The sequence below is a fragment of the Hipposideros armiger genome, unplaced genomic scaffold (assembly GCF_001890085.2).
Source record: "Hipposideros armiger isolate ML-2016 unplaced genomic scaffold, ASM189008v1 scaffold_87, whole genome shotgun sequence".
NCBI classification, from domain to species: Eukaryota; Metazoa; Chordata; class Mammalia; order Chiroptera; family Hipposideridae; genus Hipposideros; species Hipposideros armiger.
Genome location: NW_017731437.1, coordinates 2,670,057 through 2,690,264, shown reverse-complemented (window position 1 = coordinate 2,690,264; position 20,208 = coordinate 2,670,057). Strand labels below are relative to the sequence as shown.

General features: G+C 48.6%; 1 protein-coding gene across 3 annotated transcripts in view; it reads right to left on the bottom strand.

The window, feature by feature from the left end:
* Positions 1 to 690: 690 nt before the first annotated feature.
* TNRC6C (trinucleotide repeat containing adaptor 6C) overlaps positions 691 to 20,208 on the bottom strand; it is an 85,617-nt gene continuing 66,099 nt past the window's right edge. For all 3 annotated transcript variants that reach the window (XM_019644371.1, XM_019644369.1, XM_019644370.1), the window contains 7 exons: positions 16,206 to 16,373; positions 14,982 to 15,173; positions 14,377 to 14,520; positions 8,527 to 8,721; positions 7,681 to 7,751; positions 7,021 to 7,160; positions 691 to 3,715 (listed from right to left, as the gene is read on the bottom strand). In XM_019644371.1, the coding sequence (XP_019499916.1) occupies positions 3,355 to 3,715; positions 7,021 to 7,160; positions 7,681 to 7,751; positions 8,527 to 8,721; positions 14,377 to 14,520; positions 14,982 to 15,173; positions 16,206 to 16,373 (1,271 nt within the window). In that variant the 3' untranslated portion in view covers positions 691 to 3,354. The remainder of the gene's footprint in view (positions 3,716 to 7,020; positions 7,161 to 7,680; positions 7,752 to 8,526; positions 8,722 to 14,376; positions 14,521 to 14,981; positions 15,174 to 16,205; positions 16,374 to 20,208) is intronic.

The following is a 20,208-nucleotide window of genomic DNA, read 5'->3' as shown; positions in this document are numbered from 1 at the left end:
AGGGGCAACCCGGGTCCTATCGTCTTGATAAAACGAGGAATCGACCCATACATAGGAGTGGAGGCAAAAAAAGACAGACACTCTGTTCGTCTCTCAGCAAGGGGCCACAGAGGGCATCTTGGTTTGTCTTCAGGAGGTTATCTTTATAATCCCGCTGAAACAAAGCACGATGCTGAGAGTATTTAAGGTCATGGGTAAGTGTCCCAGGGTGGAGCTGAGAAAACCACTGAAGTGTCTGATTTCTCACTGCACCTGGAACACTGTGGTGACATGTTGCTGCTTCATCCAGCTCTGTAAGTTCTATGCTTGTACAAAATACTTTGTAAAAGGTAGCTGCGGTGATGATACAAAAATAAAGGAACAAAATGTCTAAGAAACACAAAAGACCTTCATTAATTACTCTCTTCTCTCGTGTGAACAGTGGTCCCTCTCACACGTGACCAAGTCAGGCGGGCAGCTGCTGGTGGAGAGCCCATAGCTCTGCTGTACCTCTCGATGACTATGAGTAAGATTTCAACATTAACTGGAAAACCACAAAACAAATGGTAAAATTACAAGTCAAGCAACCGAAACTTGGAGTTTATATGATTACATCAACACCAAGGATGTCATAAAAGAGACAAGAATTTGTTACATATGGCAGGATAGTTCTCTCTCCCAATACATACAAAGCGAAAATTGATAGCCGTCTTTGAAAAATAAAAAAACACATTTATTTGAACAGCCAAGAAAAAAATTGCAATTTATTAAGATTCAACAAAGCGTTGTACTTTTGAAAGCAACTTTCGGTGCATGTTCTTCAACAATCACATTCTATGAGGAAAACATTAAAAGCCACAAACTTGTTTCTTAATCTCAGAGTTACAAACATCTTTAATTAAAAATAAAAGGTCAAAAAAAAAAACAACAAAAAAACCCCCAACAAAAACCAAAAACAAACAAACATTCTTTTCTTCAATCCCCAATTTAAAAGTATCAGTTTTTCTACAACTCGATGCTAAATGGCAGCCCGGGGAGCCGTGTGTCTGGTGCACATGCACGCGCACACACGCACATATATTTGACATACATATGCAGGTATATATACATCAAATATAGAGAACGCATGTAATGGCAATGAGATGCGATTGCTCTGAGGAAGGTTGGTTTAGCTAAATACACTACTAAACTTGAGAAAAAAAGTCTTGAACCCAGTTTGTGCATAGTTCATGATCCTCTATAAAACCAGCTTTTGTTGATCTGCAATTTTGCAGGACCTTCTTCTTTTTTTTATTTTTTTGAGTTTTTTTTTTGTTTTGTTTTGATAAAACCATTAAAAAGCTAATTAAAAAAAATGTAATGCACAAGTTTCCTGATCAAGCAGGCAGGGAGCACAATGTTCATATATTTTTTTAAACATACTTGAGGGTATGTTACTCCATTGTCTTTCTTTCTTGCAAAACAATCAAAACATTGATCATTTTTAAAACATAAAGCAATTTTTAATATATAAAGCACTCTTCAAACATCTATTTCTTTTGAGTCCATTATTTGGTAAATATGTAACTGCTACACATTAGAGATTAGGTATTTTTCTTCTTTGTGTTTTTTTTTTCCTCTTTTTTTTCTTTCTTTTTTTTGTTTGTTTTTTAATAACATCTTCAGTGCTAGGAGTTGGGTTACAAAATACATGAAACGGTGTGGAGCTGCCCCTCGGGAACCCTGGCTTTCCTGAGAGCGCTTCCGCATGTGCAAGACAATGACCTCAACGTCTCGTCACCTCGACGAAGGGGGACAATCGACAGAGTCCACGACGATGGCCGGAGGGGGAAACACTGTTCAATCCCAGAGCTCTGAAGTAGCGTTATCTGCATTCTGAAAATAGGTTTCTTTACGACAGAAGTCTTTTTTTTTTCTTTTTTTTCTTTTTTTAATTCCTTTTTAAAATTTTTTTATTTTAAAGTCTGAAGGAGAAAAAAAGGTCTGTAAACAGTTGGGAGCCCTCACGGCGGGCTCCTCGGAAAGCAGTCACAACCCACGTCCAAGTGCTTGTTTGCGTTCCTGCCGTGGAACCATCCATTCTCTACAAGTATCTATGGCCACAGTTCAACAACAGTTTTTTTCTCTTTAACTTTATATTCCAAATGGAAAAATGGTGCAATACTCTGGTAATAATTTTCTTGCATTAGTCCACAATAAAAAGCTGCTAAAGGTAGGTATACATATTATTTCTCCAGAGATATACACTGTAATTTTTAAACGCAATAACAGAGTCCTTGAGTAAACATTTACACATGAATTGTCACCGGCCCTGTCCTATGAATTCTCTTTAATGTATAGGATTAGCTAAAGGAAGGGCGGGGACACTCAGTGCAAAGTTAGAAGCTAATAATAACAAACGTTTGTTTGACCAATGCGCCAAAAAAAAAAAAAAGCATATACTGAATAAAAGGGAAAACCCACAGTTAAATGCCTCACACACTTAACACACGAACACAGTGCGCACAGACACTCACTCTTCTGTTTCCACACATACACACACACACACACACACACACAATCACACACACATAGGCTGTGAACTTAGAAATTTTTCCTAGAGCCTGTTTCTGCGTACTGATGTCGACCTGGAAGTGTAGAATTAGACTTAGAAAGTGTTCACATTTCATTATTGGCCTGCTGGATTCAAGTATTTGCATGTTTGATATGTCTTTTTTTTTTTTTAACTTTTAAAAAATATTTTTTGGGATAAAAAAAATGACATGAAAAAGTAATGAAACAAGGGTGATGTGCATAGGCGGATCCGAGGGAACGGAGAACAGACCGCAGAGCGTTCCTTCCGCTCAGCTCACCGGCCGGGCCGCCAGGACCGCCAGGCGGAGCCCGCGTCTGCGCCCCGGTGGTGAGCGCCAGCTCCCCCTGATTACGGGGTCCGCCTCTGGTAATGTGCATAATCGTCACAGGCTCGTTTTAAATAGGCTTTCTCGTCTCCCTCCCTCCCGCCCCCCTTGATAAAATAACCCTTTCCAGCCCACAATCTGAAAAGTGCCCTTCATGATAGAACTATTCTAAGCAGCTTTTATACTTAAAAAACCAAAATGACAACACACCGTACAAACATAAGACAACACAAAATAAAAAGCTATGAGAAACATCCCGTCATTAGCTGGGACACTGACCAAGCGCGGCCGCACTGCCTTGGGAACAGTTCGCAAGGGCTGCGGCCAAGCTTCGTCTTCAGTACTGGGCAGAGGTACTTGAAAGGGCTGCCGGGCTGCTTGGGTCAAGCGGGGTCCTCAGCGACGCCCGGACTGGAAAGGGTCAGCTTTTTCTTCGAGTGCTGATGATTGCGGCGCCCACAGGCTCCTCTGGGTCCTAGATGGACTCCCCACTAAGAAGATCGCCAGGAAGCAGAGTGTTCAGCGGGGTGGGACTTCCAATCACCCTGCCATCATCGCTGCTGGGCGGGCCCCACAGGCTGCTGGAGTACTGGGGAACCCCGCCCCACAGCAGGTCACTGCTCCCTTTGCCTGCCAGGCTCGGGGCGTTCCAGTGGCCGGCGTCACTCCGCACCAGGCCGTGGGAGCTGCCCGAGGCGCCCAGTCTTGTCTGGCTGGTCCCGGTGCTGGACTGCCAGCTGGAGGTGGCTGGCAGCGCCTGGCCTTGGGCTAAGAAACGATTCACTTCTTCTTCGCCAGCAAACTCGGCCAAGATGGTAGTGTTTCCCAGGACACACCTAAAAGAGCAGAAGAGCAACAAAACTGAGAGCTGGATTTTTGCAAAGATCAACAGAATTGACAACCCTTTAGCCAGACTAAGAAAAAAAGAGGGAAGACCCACATAAAATAAAAAATGAAAGAGGAGACATTTCAACTGATACCACAGAAATACACAGGATCGTAAAAGACCACTATGAACCATTATATGCCAACACATTGGAAAACAAAGAAATGGACAAATTCCTAGAAACATATGACCTACCAAGACTGAATCATGAAGAAATAGAAAATCTTAACAGACCGATAACAAATAAGGACACTGAACCGGTAATCAACAACCTCCCAACACAGAAAGGCCCAGGACCAGATGGTTTTGTTGCTGACTTCTACTAAGCATATAAAGGAAAATTAACACCAACACTTCTCAAACTTATCCAAAAATTTGAAGAGGAGGGAACACTCCCAAACTCATTTTATGAGGCCAGCATTATGCTGATACCAAAGCCAGATGAGGACGCTAGAAGACAGCTACAGACCAATATCCCTGATAAACAGAGATGTAAAAATTCTCAACAAACTATTAGCAAACCGAATTCAATAGCACATTAAAAGGATCATACACCATGATCAAGTGGGATTTATCCTTGGGATGCAAGGATGGTTCAATATAAGCAAATCAATAAACGTGATCTGCCACATTAACAGAATGAAGGGTAAAAATCATATGATCATCTCCATAGAAGCAGAAATAGCATTTGACAAAACACGACATCCTTTCATGATAAAGATCCTCACAAATGGGGTATAGAAGGGACATGCCTCAATATAATGAAGGTCATAACATACTCAACGGTGAGAGGTTGAAAGCTATCCCTCTAAGATCAGGAAAAAGACAAGGGTGCCCACTCTCACCACTTCTATTCAACAGAGTACTGAAAGTCTCAGAGCGATCAGGTAAGATAAAGAAATAAAAGGCATCTGAATTGGAAGGGAAGAAGTAAAACTGTCCTTTGCAGATAACATGATCTTACATATAGAAAATCCTAAAGACTCAACCAAAAACAAACCAACCTCCCCCCTACCCAAAAAAACCCCAAAACTGTTGGAACTAATCAATGAATTCAGTAAAGTTGCAGGATAAAAAAAATCAACGTACAGAAAACAGGTGCATTTCTATACACTAAGCATGAAATATCTGAAAAAGAAATATAGAAAAAAAGACACACAGACCAATGGAACAGAACAGAGAACCCAGAAGTAGGGCACCAAGAATATTCACTAAAAGGTGCTGGGAAAACTGGATAACCACATGCAGAAAAATGAAATTGGGCCCCTATTTCATATCACTCACAAAAATTAATGTTAAATGAATTAAAGATTTAAACATAAGACCTGAAACCATAAAACTCCTAGAAGAAAATACAGTAAAGGAAGCTCGTTGGCATTCATCTTGGCAATGATTTTTTTTTTTTGGGGGGGGATAAAAGCAAAGGCAACAAAAGCAAAAATTCAACAAGTGGGACTACAAGAAACTAAAAAGCTTTTGCACAGCACAGGAAACCATCAAGACAATGAAGACAACCTATGGAATGGAAAAGATATTTGCAACCCACCTATCCGATAAGGGGTTATTATCTAACATATACAGAGAACTTACCTAACTCAATAACAACAAAGCAATCTGATCGAAAAATGGACAACAACCTGTGTCCATCAATGGATGAATGGATAAAGATCTCTCTCTCTCTCTCTCTCTCTCTCACACACACACACACACACACACACACACGGGAACATTATTCAGCCGTAAGAAAGGACATCCTGCCATTTGCAATAATATGGATGAACCTTGTGGGCCCTGTGCTAAGTGAGACAGTCAGAGAGAGAAAGATAAATACTGTGTGATAATCACTTACACGTGGAATCTAAAAACACCAAACTCACAGAAGCAGAGAGTAGAATGGTGGTTACCAGGGGCTGCGGTTGGGGAAATGGGGAGATGGTGGTCAAAGGTTACAAACTTCCAGTCAGAAGATGAGAAAGTTCAGGGGATCTGGTGTACAGCTTGGTGACTATAGTTAATGATCCTGTATCGTATATTTGCAAGCTGCTAACGGAGTAGATCTTAAACGTTCTCACCACCAAAAAGAAATGATAATTATGTGGTGTGATGGAGAAGTCAGCAAATTACCATGGTAATCATAATGCAACATACAAATGTATTAAATCCACGTGTTGCGCACCTTAAGCTGGCACAATGTTATATGTCAATAGTTATCTCCAGAAAAACCTCAAAACACACACACCCACACACACACCGTGGGCCAGGGGCCACGTGAGTGCAGCAGCCCCGCGTCTTCCTGTCTTCACCTCACTGGTTTTCTGCTTTTTCTCACGGGAAAAGCGCAGCCGAAGGCTTCCCGTCATAGTCCACCCAGACAAGTCCTGCAGTTCCTGTTTCACCACTGCTACTTCCAAGCCCAGTGTGAAGCCTGGTTCTCATTTCAGACTTCTAGCCGCTACACTGCATGCTGCACAGCGCATCCTTCAGGGAGCATGGAAATGCACCATTAAACCTGAGCATCACTGAGGATCAGTGTAACTTACACCTTGGGCGGAAAATAGCAACGACTAGTTTCTAGGGCTCACATCTCATGTGATGTTGCTGAAGAGATCTACTCACACATCTTATCAAAACTGTCCTTCCATCAGGGGAGAAGAGTTGGCTGTAAGGACCACTGCCAGGCCCAGCAGGGGGCACAAATGGTCATATGCCCGTCGCTACCTGGTGGATAGAGTGTCTTCTTTCCATCTCTGGGCTCTACATTCACTCTCCTGGGGGTGCCTTTCCCTCGTGGAGGGCATGGCCACAGCAACTCAGCAGAAGAAATGGACATGTTACAAGACGCCTGTTATGAGGTGAACCGTGTCTCCTCGAATTCCTATGTTGAGGGCCCTAAGCTCCAGTACCTCTGGATGTGCCTGTATTTGGAGAGAGGGTCTTTAAAGAGGTAATGAAGGAAGAAGGAGGTCATCCGGGTGAGCCCTGCTCCACTACGACTGGCGTCCTTATAAAACGCAGTCAGGACACAGACATGCTAGAGAGAGAGACAACCACGTGAGGACACAGGAAGCGGGCGGCCGTCCACAAGCCAAGGAGAGAGGCCTTGGAAGGAACCGACCCTGCTGACACCTTGGTCTTGGACTTCCAGCCTCGAGAACCACGAGACAATCAATGCCTGTGCCTGTGGTGCTTCGTCACAGCAGCCCCAGAACACTCCTATGAATCCCCGCGGCAGCCGCGTGGGGTGAAGGGACGTACATGTGCAGGGACTTCTGGGCCTTGGCGGCCTCCTCCTTGGAGCTGTACCGGACCACGGCGTTGCCTTGAGTCAGGTTCAGGTGGAATGTGATGAGGGGCCCGTGCTGCAGACACAGCGTCCGCAGGGTGGAGCCATCGATCTGAGTGAGGAAGCAGAGGGGGCGGCCATGAGCTTCCTGTGGCTTCGTCCACATCCTCAAGGAACATGTGTATGCAATCAGGCGCCCTCAACTCGGACAACGGCTGTGCCTGAAAGGGCTCAATACACGTGACTTTTATACCTCTGTGGCCATGTAATGGAAAAATCTTGGACATTTCACTCGTATTTGATGAGTTTGCTAACTAGGAGAAGAAAACCCCGTTCTGGGGTTCTGGTCCCTCTCATCGGAGCACATGACACAGAGCCTGCAGTTCCCAGCAGCCCTGTGGCCCGTGACCCTGGGAAGCGGGGGGAGCACAAGCCCAATCACTCGCAAGTGCGTACAGTTAAAGGTGAGCAGTTCTGTTCACAAAGGTGTATTTTCAAATCTCAAGAGTAAAAAGTGAGCAAGACGCCGGGGCCTGTCTGCTCCGTGCTGCCCACGTCCCCTCCGGGCCCTGACTGAGGGCGCCCAGCACAGGCTGGTGTGCAGCGGGGCCGGCGACTCTGCCCCACGGTACCTGGGGCGTGAGGTTGCGGAGAACGAGCCAGCTGCTTGTCCTTCCTGAGGTGTCCGTGCTCCAAGCAGAACCTGCGCGAGCCCAGGGAGAACTCGGTCAGTGCACTTTCCCAGCGCGTTCTCCTCACACCAGCACGGACCACACTGCGCCCCGAGCCTGCCTGCCTTTCTGGTCGATAAGCCCAGACCTCACAAGCCCTGCAGAGCCCCTGGGGGTGATGACAGAGCACCCCCCGCCCCCATTTAGTTCTAAACTTCTGCTTGTTAATGAGACAAAGCAGATGCGCAGGGCTGCCATTAAAAGGCTGAGACGGCGAGGTCACACTATCTGTGGCTGGTTCCGACCTCAGTTCCCTGGATTCCCTGTGCCTGGCTTTCCACCCCACGGGTCAGCAGAGGGCGCCTGCTGGAAGCATCAGGAGGGGTGGCGGTCTCACACCGGGGGCGGTGTGGCTTGGGGCGGGACAAGCCCTCTGCTCCAGTGAGGTGTTGTGGAGAAGCAGGTACCAAAGTGGAGCTGGGACCCTGCCCTGGCCCAACGGGACTTCTCCCAGGACCCAGTGTGGCCCCTCGGAGGTGCGTGATTCTGGGACCCTGTGGCCCAGGGTAACCTGTCCTGAGCTTGATCACGCCCGGCTGGTGCGGAAAACACTGGCAGCAGGACAGCTGGGCCCAGCCAACGCCTGAGAGGTGAGGGCACCTCGGCCCCCTCTAAGCCCTTCCAGGTCTGGGGGTGGGGGCAGGGGTCCTGACAAAGGAGCGGCAGGACAAAACGACAGGCATGTCCCCGGGGGGTGAGCAGGGCCGTCACGGAGCACCCCCTTTGACCCCGAGAACAGATACGTACCGGAGGAGTAAGAGCTGGTCCAGCCGAGGGGGCTGGCTCCCCACGTGGAGGAAGGCTTGGGATTGGTCAGCCCTGGAGGCGGCCTTGTGGGCGCAGTAGTGTTTCTGGGCACCTTCCACAGTTCATGAGACAGAGAGGCTTGCGTGTGGGAGGCGGGCCCAGAGGACCACGTCGATTTCATGTCTGACAGTTTACCTGGAAGGCAGAGACACAGAGCACACACATTGTTGAGACAGAGCAAAGTCCCTGCAGTGTTTGGGAAACCACACACAGTGGGCTCTGGCACCAGCAGACTGCATAACGAAAAGGAAACACTCAGTAAAGCACCCCCACGTGACAAGCACAGGGCACACTCTCCCTGGAACTTCTGCCCAGATAGTCTGCCTGTACGCAGAGTAGATCCAGCCAGGATTTCTGTCCCTTGATCAATGTGCTAAATGTGCCAGACACCAGTGTGCCATCAGGGAAATGGCACTTTCGTCGTTCAGCATTAAAGCTAACCTCTCAACATATTCTGCTAGGACAGTTACAATGTAACAAATTAAATTAATCAAGGTCAGAGCCTAATGTGTGTGTATCCTTCATGCTATTTCTTTGGGCATCAGACCCTGGTCAGAGCCATGCACCTGACATAGCCTGCCCGTACTGCCATCTGGGCAGCTCTGAGACATGTGGCCCAGCTGCACCAGGGCTGGGAGGTGTGGCATCTCGGAACCTGGGTGGGAGAAGAGTGTTTTACATGGTTTTTTGGGAGAAAAAAACAAAACCGGCAATGACCACTGGCCCAGCCCGTGCTGTGCCCAGATGTGGCCGCAGAGTGGTCACTGGAACCGGGCTCCTGGGACAGCACTGCAGTGACCAGGCCAACACAACCCTGGCCACGAGTCAACTGTGACCTCACAACAAACGTACGTTAATCTCAGCAAACGTGCCACGGATGAGAAAAAACCCAAATGCCAGGAAAGCCTGCCTTAGATACAGGGAAGGTGAATTTTATTTTGCCCCTTCTCTTTAGCTAAATGATTATGAAGTATTAAAGGTCTAAACACATCCCCTTGGTAAATACTAGAAAGAATAAACGTTAGGAGGAATAAAAATAATACAGAAGCACTTTCTCTTTTTAAAGACGCTACATCAAAACTACCTTCTCCCCTAGGGACTGGTAATTAAAAGAATTCCTACAGCATTCTTACGTTGATTTCAAAAAATCTGGAAGAGAATTTCTGCTGGAATACAGAAATAATGTTTGAAGGAGTTTATAAACAATATACCTTCCTTATGTAAGTTTTCTATCTATGTACAAACCTGCTAGATATTTTGTGTGTGTGTCCACATTTCTTTATATCCTGGTCTTAACGTTTTCAGATTCAAATTCCTCTGAAGTTTTTATGTCAAACAATTCTCGATTCTCACTTGAGGGACTCGTCAAGTCTGGGGCCCTAGAGAAACTACCAGGCACTGCATTTCTCCGCATGGCAAGCGGTCACACCTGGTGCTGGGGGTGAATAAGGGGGCCTGCTATGGTCGCCTCCATCCCTCATGGCAAAGGAAACAGCAAATTCCAAGCAGATGCCACCTCCATGACTTCAAACCCTGTACTCCTTGTCTTGTAGCCACAGGGTAGAGGGAGGAAAGGAAAGCAGATACATTTAGGCAGCAGCAGTTTACATAAGCACGTGATCCTCTCGAAGACCCCACGGAGGAGATGTCACCATCCCCACTTTCCATCACGCTACATGGTCACCCAGCTCAGGGACGGAGTGAACAGACCACCAGGAAAAGCCAGGCCTGTCAGAGCTGCTTGAGGAAAGAAAGCACAGGCTACCTGATGAGGCAAATAAAGAGTGCACAGGAGCAGGCTTGTGAGTTAGCAGAATGAGCTAAGCATTAACCGCCTGGCTCCGAATCCCCTGGCCAGCACTGCACCTGCAAGCTGACAAGCACCTTATTTCATAGGTGGGAACAGGACAGTTCCCAGGAGAAGACAATTGTAACGGAAGCCCCCTTGTAAGCCGACAAGCACCCCACATCCTGCATGGGAAAATATGAAACCCCAGCACTCCTCATCGGCGCAGCTGTCTCCTCCATCAGGCTCTGCGCTGGCAAACTTCTGCCAGTATCTCTTACCCTGCTGTCTCGGCAGCTCTCTCTATCAGACTGCTCTGGCAAAACTCCTTTTGCCAGTTCCCAACAGAATGCTCTCTCTCTGCCTTACTTCCAGTAAATCTTTCTGCTCCGCCACTTCAGTCTCATAAATACTTTCACGGTCTGCGAACGACCAGGGGTTAATTCTTTGTCAATACACTACCTGCAAGGCAAGAGGCCAGGTGCGTCGCGTACCTGTGGTAGTAGGTGCGGGCGCAGTGCTCCTGAATGAGCGACTGTAGCCACAGGCACAGAGTGGCCAGGCACGCGGGGAAGGCAGCGTGGCCCTGAGATGACGGTGGGGAGGGGCCTGCAGGACCAAACACAGCACTAAGGAAGGTGGGCAGCAGGCACGCGGGGCTAGAGCCTCTTAACTGGCCATGACGTCTCCAACAGCCAGAGCCAACCACCTCCCAAGCTGCCGATCTGGTAGGTGGCTGAAAACGAAAGCCTGCCGAGGTCAAGATGACGGAGAGGGGAGGGAGACACAGGCCCGCCTCCTACTCTGGGTCCCCGAGCTACTCGTAGGCCTGGGACCTTCCTGACAGCTGAGGAGGCAGAGACCAGGAGACAGCGTGAGCTTCTCTGAGACAGGGTTTCAAGGCAAGAGAAAAGAGGATTGTCACCAGGTTTAAAATGCCACGTCAGAGTTTTAAAGGATCACACTGATTTCAAACCCTTCCAGAGAAGATAAAAATGCAAATACAGGGCATTCGCCATATTTTCACACCTCAAACAATATCCACAAAATGAAAAAACAAAAGGAAACAACACTGCACGCTTTTTGTTGTAAATTGTGCCATAAAGACCAGCACTTTTTTCTGATTCAAAATGTCTCAGGCATCGATTGCATTAGGTCCCGTGGTTCTTGTTTGAGCTACAGGAATAAAGAAGAGGCGTCCGCTATGGTCGTGAACTTGAGCGGCTACGTCCCCAAAATGGCAGTTTCCTATCTGAAAAGCCTGTTCCTGACGCTGGGAGGAGGCTGAGGGTACACGGGCCCTCTGAGACACCCCTGCTCCTCGACACAGCTCAGCTCCCTGGGGGTCCGCGTGCTCCCACGTGGCCCTCCTTCCCGAGGCTCTGAGAAAAGCTAGAGGCTGGAGACTAGAGGGTGAGGCAGTGGAGGCAGCCTGATGGGAGGAGGAAGGACTCAGAGCCCTCCGGCCTGGAAATTCCTCCACTGGCGTGCGCAGATGGCTGGGACAGGGGACACTGGCACCTGACAGTCTGGCTCTCACGTTTCCCACCACAAATCATCTCAGAAGACACAGGACCCCCTCCTGGGCAGAGCATGGACAACCTCGGCTGCGGGGGTGCCTTCACACAGACCAGCAGGCCTGTGGTGCCCGGTGCAGCTGTGAGCAGCCGCCCCGCTGTGAACGCCCTTAGAATGGGGACAGCGGAGCTGCTGAACGAACACTCAGCGGATCCGTGAGCCGCAGGCCTTCAACTGTGAAAGGTCTCAGACCCCCCGACACGCTGGGCTCCCTTCCCAAATCCTCCTCTTTCATTTAGCAATAACAGGCAGTCACCAGGGCCCCAAGGGTACAGGCGGTTTCTTTTATAATTAACAATAGGGTACTTAGATTTAACAGTGTTCTGGCTTTGAAATGTTTAGTTTTAGTGATGGGATTTGTCCCATGCAGTTAATTTTCCTTTCTAGATGAAGTGCCAGTCTCAGCATGTCATGAAACGGCACGTGTGTATCTCACACTTCTGGTCAATGGTCACTTCATAAGTGTTGAAACTGTAATATCTGAACAAATACTGGGCTAGTGTACCATTTTAATGCCAAATCAGAGCTTAACGCCAACGGCGATAGATAAAGAACCACCGCCTAGTATACTCAGCAAAAGACAGGAAATCCCACTATGAAAATACGTAAAACAAGCCAACGTTGAGAGGTTGGTGGCTATGTCACACTTTTCTTCTAGAGCACGTCTTCTTAATTTTTTTCCCTCTGTACTTTAGATCAAACTGGTCACTCAAAAATGTGACGACCTTTTCTGGCTCAGCTGCTGAGCTTGGTCCCGGAGGGGACGCTTGGAAGCTCCTGTGTGGGGAGCAGAGCGCGTCCCCTGGACAGAGGCGGCCGGCCAGGTCTGCCCTTTGCAGCTCCTCCCACCGCCCTATGGAGGCGGTGCTTTCTGGTCATAAAGGCATATTCACTGCTCTCTGCTTTGCTCAGATATAAAGCAGGCAATGGAGCAGAGGAGCGAGGGTTTCCCAGGCCGTGGCGGCCTGGTCAGGGGATGGACGGAGGGGACGCCTGGCGTGAGCAGCCCCAGACGTCATGGGACGCCACGTGAAGAGGGCCGCGCGCAGCTTCGAGCTGCTGCCTGATCTCTGCCCCAGAGCTGGACAGCCCTCCGCTCATCTCTGACGCAAATGCCCCTCATTGGCTTAGATCTCCTGCTGCCTCTCTCGGGCGCTCTGTGGAATCGGACGAAGGACAGCTCCACTGTCCTCAGAATTCACCTGCGTCTCCGGGTCGCCTTGTCATGGCACTGCACACTCATGCTAATGTGGGGGACCTGTATGCCCCAGGGGCCTCCCAAGGACCCAGGGATCACTGGATGAGCCATTGGGCACCGGGCGGGCTGGATCTGCTCTGCTCTGTGCCAACAGACCTCCACTCTTGCCAACGTCTGTTAACACCCAGCTCAGCACGGTTCTCCGCCCTTCCCGCCAAGCCTTCCCGCTCTGGCCACGCGAGCCGTTGAGCAGCGAGGGCCGAGTCTCCCTTCTGGCCTGTGCCTCACCCCGTCCCCCAGCCTCTCATACAGGCTCCACACCCCACAGCTCTGGGTCCCCTGTGCCCCTCATCTGTCCTTGATAGCGGGGAAGCCCACAACAGCCCTGCTCCAAGCAGCAGCTGCATGGGACACAGGGACCCACAGGGAGGGTGGTGTGGGTTTCCGCTGGGTTCTGCCCCACCCCAGACACACTCAGAGTCCGAGACTGAAGAACCATTAAAACAAAAGGCATCTCTCCCACAGGCTGCACCTGACGCAGCTAACCTGAATCCGTGTGCTGGGAACTATCCAAGTGTTCTGATTCGTGACCAGCACCTGTGGTAGCCTGGCTGTTCCTTCGCATTATTAGAACGCTAACGATAAACTGTCAGCATAGCACCCACGGAACGCCTTCATCTGCGCATCGTGGGGAAGCGAGCGACTGCCCTTCCCAACGCTGCACATGAATCCTGTTCTGTCGCTCAGCTTACGGCTTCCTCCCACCGGGCCCTGGGGTATCCCCGAGGGTGCGCCAAAACTCAGCATTGTGCATTTGTGCCAGGAAAACGTCCTGGGGGTGGGTTTTTGTTGCTTTACCAGATTTTTTGTGGAAAGGAAAAACAGACTGAGATGGATGAGTAAAGGGTTGTTAGTTCATTTTTAATTTAAAGAGATTTCACGTGGGAGCTTTTTCATTAAAAAGCTTGCTGGTTAACATTGGGATTTTATAACATGATGCTTATGAAACACAACATGTTAATAAATCTGGCAAAAACACATAGTCCAAACCAGCCTCCATTTTCACTAGGAGCACTGCCTGACCTCTTCTTGTGCTGCTACAGGTGGCAGAGGACCTGTCATCCGATGTGTCCTCCACCACCCCTGCCTCAGAGCCCAGACTGTCACCACGATGCCCTGAGTGTGGGCAGAGACGTCTCACACAAACACAGGCGGAGCCCCTCCTTACCTCCACTTTTGAGGAGGTAGCGGTTGACATCCTGTATGGTGGTATTGATGGTAGGCCCAGTGGGGACGCTTCCAGGAGTGACGTCAGGGTCATTCTCGGGATCTATATTCTGAAGTCCTTTCCATGGGACTCCAGGATGGAATTCTGGAAAATTCCAAACAAAATGAAAACCTAAACATGAGTATTAGAGTACCTTCATGATAATCTGCGGAAATTTTTATAATCTGTTGATTAAATCAAGGCCCATTTTAGACTTTCTTTCAGTAAGTCATCAATGCTTTGGCACAAACTAGAGCCAGGCATTTTAGCTGCCACATTAAGAGTGTTCAGAGGGAATGATGACGCCTGGAAGCAATCTGACCAGGTGGACGGTAGTGTCCCTCCCCTTTCCCCTTCCACTCGGGGGCTACAAAAAGCACCTGACACCAACCACACCCAAAGCTGATCTGACAAACGGATTTGCAGTGAAAAAGCCAGAGGTGTGGGGCCAGGGCTCCCAGGGTTCTTAACGGAGGCCCTGCATCCTGAACCTGGCCCAACTGCCCTCCCTCCTCTGCCCTGAGCATGTTTTGATGTGGGGCTGCAGACGTGTCGCCCGCTCTTACCTGGGGGCCAGTTGATGCTGGAGCCATTTGAGATTTTATCACTGTCAGATTTGGCACGTGACCAGCTATGGGGAACAGCTACTGGAGGACTGGCTGGTGACTCACTGTTCTGGATTAAATCGTACCGGCCATAGGAGTCATCAATGGAGGACTTGGCTGGAGGCCCAATGCTTAGACCTCCAGCGATAGCACCTGGGGGACAGCAGGACACAAAGAGCCGTGTGAACAGGGGAACCTGTGCCCCTACTGCCCAGCACCAGGCCCGGCTCTTCTCAGAGGCACGCGAGCTGTCAGGCTTGGTTTGTCCAGCATTCTCCGAGAATAAGTGACTATTTCAGTTAGCACAAACTTCGTACCTGAAAGACTGAAACTCTAAGAACCGTTTTAGTTTGTCAAGTTGGAGCTCCTGATAAAATGCATACCCAGACACAGGCAGCTGGCCCAGGGAACCTTTCTTGGGATAGCTTATGAGTCTGTGTGGTGAGTTATCGAATGTGCTGGTGTCTCTGTCCTACCCTCCCTCCAGGCTGCTGCCCTCACTATGGAAAGACAAACGGGGCGTGGTAACTTTGTATAGACTAACCCAGCTTGCCACAGGCCACTGAGCTCTCTCATGCCAAGGAAGGTGCCCAGATAGCACGTGATGACTTTCTTGTAAAATTAACCATTAGACAGAATTTCCTTTTTCTTTTTAGAATACTTTATATCAAGAGGGAATTATATACCCTATTAAGTTTTCTTTGCTGTTTATGTTACCAGAAAATTTAGAGCTAAATTTAATGCTTAATAGTGAGATCACCTCCTATGGGTATTAGCATTTTTGCTTCCTCCTCCTTTCTAAGCATTGATTTTCTATTGCGTTTTAACATTTTATTGAAAAAAGATCTCTTTTCAGCAGACTCAAACTTTTTGTTGTAGAATACAGGTGTAAATAAAAAGGAGGCAGGCTACGCCCCATACTCTTTGCTGTTCTGGGGCATTTCCAGTTTCTTCTGGGTTTGTAGCTAAGATGTGATGGTTGAGGTTTCAAGAACTCTGATCACTGACCAGCTGGAACTGTACGTCCTCTGCAGTGGAATGGAATAGCTTTCATTCAGCTTTCAGCACTGAATTCTCAGAAGAGCAATGCAGCATGAGTAACATGAGCACGTCCCACGATACAGCTGGGGGATCAGAGAGCATAGCGGCGGTGAGTGGGCCCCAGGCACTGCAGCTTGGACCTACCATGCTTGCTGGGGTTCTGGTCGAGAGGAGCAGCAGCACCGGGTAGGTTATCCATCGGGTTGGGGTGTGTCCACTGAGGGAGGCGTGACTGGGACTGAGACGGGTCCTTCACCGACAAACTGCCAGTCATGTCCATGCTGTTGACATTCATGTTTGGGTTCAGTCCAGCTGAAAATAAAAACACTGTGAGGACATGCTGCCATCCTCTAGACAATCACTTGCTAAAGCTCTCCTAGAGGATCAACCTGAGTCTTCATTCACAGCCAAATGCTATACTATTAGTGCTCGTGGGAAAAAGAAACTTTTTGCCTTTTCAACAACACATATTCCTAGGAATATTATGCCTGAAGTGAGGTGAAAATGGCAGTAAATAGTCTTTGATTAAAAAGGACCGATGACTCTCTTCATTTTAACTGTTTCGGTGCCAAGCACGGTCCTGAGGTGTCTCACCCGTAGAAAAGTGGAACAAATCCAAAAAAGCAGGAAAGTCTTTTCTGACTTCGGGCCTTTAGGGAAACTCACCAGATTAACACCACTCAGGCTGTGGAGAGCGTCCTGAGGGACCGCCCCAAACAGGCTGTTGGGGATGGCTCAGGTCTACCCTCAGTGAGCACGCTTTACAAAAGCCTGCTTGGACGGAGTCTATCAAGTCAACATCAAACTCCTCTTAAGGAACTGAACTATCTGAGTGCGGGTGTTGCCAGCTGCCCCCAGCTGGCATGGCGTGCTGCTCCTGGGTTTATTTCTTACAGCTAAAAGCAGGCACTGTGGTTTCTGTGCCAGGTTAGTGAAGAGAGATGAGGGGGGTGATGATAAAAAGGCTGATGTGACAAGTTCCTGATGGGAAAATCAGGCATGAGCTGTATGGACTGCTTGGCTGGAGAGAATACCAAAAGGAGGGCAGCCCGGAGTTTACAGATCATTTCTGCCAGGTTCCTGTACCCCAGGCACTGGACACACGTGAAGGTGGATCTCTACCGCAAGCAAGGGGTTCCACATTTTTGGTCTTAACTAGAAGTCAGGGGCTGCAAAGTCAAATGACCAGATGGGCCAAGTGGCAAGGCGGACAAAGGGGAAGCGGGCATGGTGGGGACGGCGGCAAATGGGACAGTGTTTGACTTAAGTAAGCGGTATCACTGGTGCCACATGAAATGCACACCCAACACAGCCTTTTTCAGGAGAAGCCAGAGTCACTTTTATTTGAAACTTCCCAATTTTAAATGTTAGCAATACACACACACACACACACAGCCCCCTCCAAGTAGACCTAAGAAAACACTCGTGTGAGTCAGATATTGCCAAGGGGCTGCCTATTAGCAGTCTCTGCTTTAACAACTCTCCTCATTTCCCCCGACAGACGTCTAGTTGGGTGAGGGGTGCAAAGGGCTCCAAATCGCCCGGCTGGACCCCAGCCCACCCTCCCACTGCCCGTTTCTGTGCTCCCCCCACAGGCAGCCAGACTGCCTGGCCCTGGGCGACACGCTTGTGCTGGAACACGCAATTTCGTCCATGTGAGGCTTCCTCCTCGTTTACTGAAATCTTACTCGTTTGATTAAATCCTGCCGAGTTTTCTTTCACCTCTGGAGGTGAGCATGAACTCTCCCTTCTCTATAGCCCTGTAACAATCCCACCACACGGGCTAGAAAGTTATTTTTTCATTTTTATATGCCTGATCTTTCTGCACAAACCAGAAGCTCCAGGAGTCGATACAGCATAGCAAGAGGGATGGGACTCACAGCTGCTGAAAAACATTGCTGAGAACCTAACAGAGAGGCAATTTTACAGGCTAAATTTCTTGTACTTTATTAGCTATTTATTTTCTTTCTTTTCTTTTTTAAAAGATTTTATTGGGGAACTAGGGAAGGGGAACAGTGTTGGGGGATTAAGGAAGGGGAACAGCCAAGTTGTTGTCCTTCAATCTTAGTTGTGGAGGACGCAGCTAGTTCAGTTCCAAGTCCAGTCACCACCCGGTCGGCAGCTTGTGTCCGCTCAGCTCAAAGTGCCGTGTTCAATCTTAGTTGCAGGTGGGCACAGCCCACCATCCCATGCAGGAGTCGAACTGGATGTTGCTAAGAGCACACGCTCTAACCACTGAGCCATCTGGCTGCCTAGCTATTTATTTTCAATACATTTATTTTATAACTTTAACGGGAATATTATAAAATTTTATCAAAATTATTTTTCATCTAGTTTTGAAGATCCATTGCACTAATTTTTTCATTTGTACTAAGAAAAAAAAATCTTTAAGAATAAAGATTAGTGCACTAAGGGCCAGCCAAGTGTCTCAGTTGGTTAAGAGCGCAAGCTCTGAGGAACAGGGTCACCGGTTCGATTCCCACATGGGCCAGTGAGCTGTGCCCGAGCTGAGCTGCCAACAGGTGGCAGGATGGCTCAGCTGGTGAGAGCATGTGCTCCTAACAACAAGGTTTCTGGTTTGACTCCCGCATGGGATGGTGGGCTATGCCCACCCACAACTAAGATTGAACATGGCACCTTGAACTGAGCTGCCCTGAGCTGCTGACGAGAAGCCGGATGGCTCAGTGGTTAGAGCGTGTGCTCTTAGCAACAAGGTTTCCGGTTCAACTCCTGCATGGGATGGTGGGCTACGCCCACCCACAACTAAGATTGAACTCGGCACCTTGAGCTGAGCAGCTGCGAGCAGTTGATGGGCGGCCGGATGGCAACTAGACTTGGGAGCTGAGCTAGCTGCACCCTCCACAACTAAGATTGAAACACAACAACTTGGCTGCTCCCCTTCCCCAATTCCCCAACAAAACCTTTAAAAAAAAAAAGGATGTGAATGAGAATGGCCAGGCTGCTTCACCCCCGCCCCAGTAAAAGCCTCAAGAGGACCTGTCACTTTAAAAAAAAAAAAAAAAGATTAGTGTACTTTATTCTCCAAATATAGGTTAAGAGGACAGATGGATATTAGAAGGCCGAAGTTAAAGCATTTTAGGATAATAGAGCTGAATTTATTCCTGAAACAATTATTCCTAAAAAAGAAGTGCTTACATCATCAGCTAACATTTCATAAGGTACTTGCTATAGGGTAGGACCATCCTAAGAATTTTACACATTAACTAGTTTAATCTTTAAAAGAACCCTCTGAGGTAAGTATTCCCACTTTACAGATGGGGAAACTGAGGCCAAGAGCAATCAGGCAAGTAGCACAATCAAGTGTAAGCCGATCGGTGGTGGAGGTGGGACTCAGTGTGGCCGTGTAATTTCCAAGTCAGGCAGGTCTCACCTACTAGACTATTCTGCGTCCCAACCATAAAAGGCAGTGTGGGCCAGGAACTACAGGGACAGAATAATCAGGTCAGCATGTACCCCAAGTGTCATACGAAGGACAGACTGTTGGTCACATGTCAAACAGACAGTGCTCATGTGATTAGAACACGCCACTTCTTACAGAAGGGACATTACCCGCCAGGAGCAAATTCACATCACTCTGCTGCCTTTGTCCCTTTGGGTATGTATTCCCCGGGTTCCAGACTCCCTTTGTCCTATAGCTTCAGACTCTAACAGCCAATGCCAGATGAGCTTGTCTCCTGGGCAGCCTGGACAACCGAGGGTAGCACCGTGTCCCCTACTGACCTGTGCCAAGTGCTGGGCATGCTCCCTATAGATGATGGGTCAATGCATCCGTGCTGATTTCACATTCTATGGCTTTTTCTTTTTTTCCTTTTTTTAATTGGGGAATTGGGGGAGGGGAACAATGTTGGGGAATTGGGGAAGGGGACCAGCCAAGTTGTTCTTCAATCTTCGTTGTGGAGGGCGCCAGTCGCCATCTGGCTTCCTGTCGGCAGCTCGTGGCCTCTAAGCTCAAGGTGCTGTGTTCAATCTTAGTTACGGGTGGGCGTAGCCACCATCCCATGTGGGAGTCAAACCAGCAGCCTTGTTAAGAGTGTGCTCTATCCACTGAGCCATCTGGGCGGCAGCTCAACTCAAGGTGCCGAATCAGTCTTAGTTGCGGGTGGGCGTAGCCCAGCATCGAACAGGC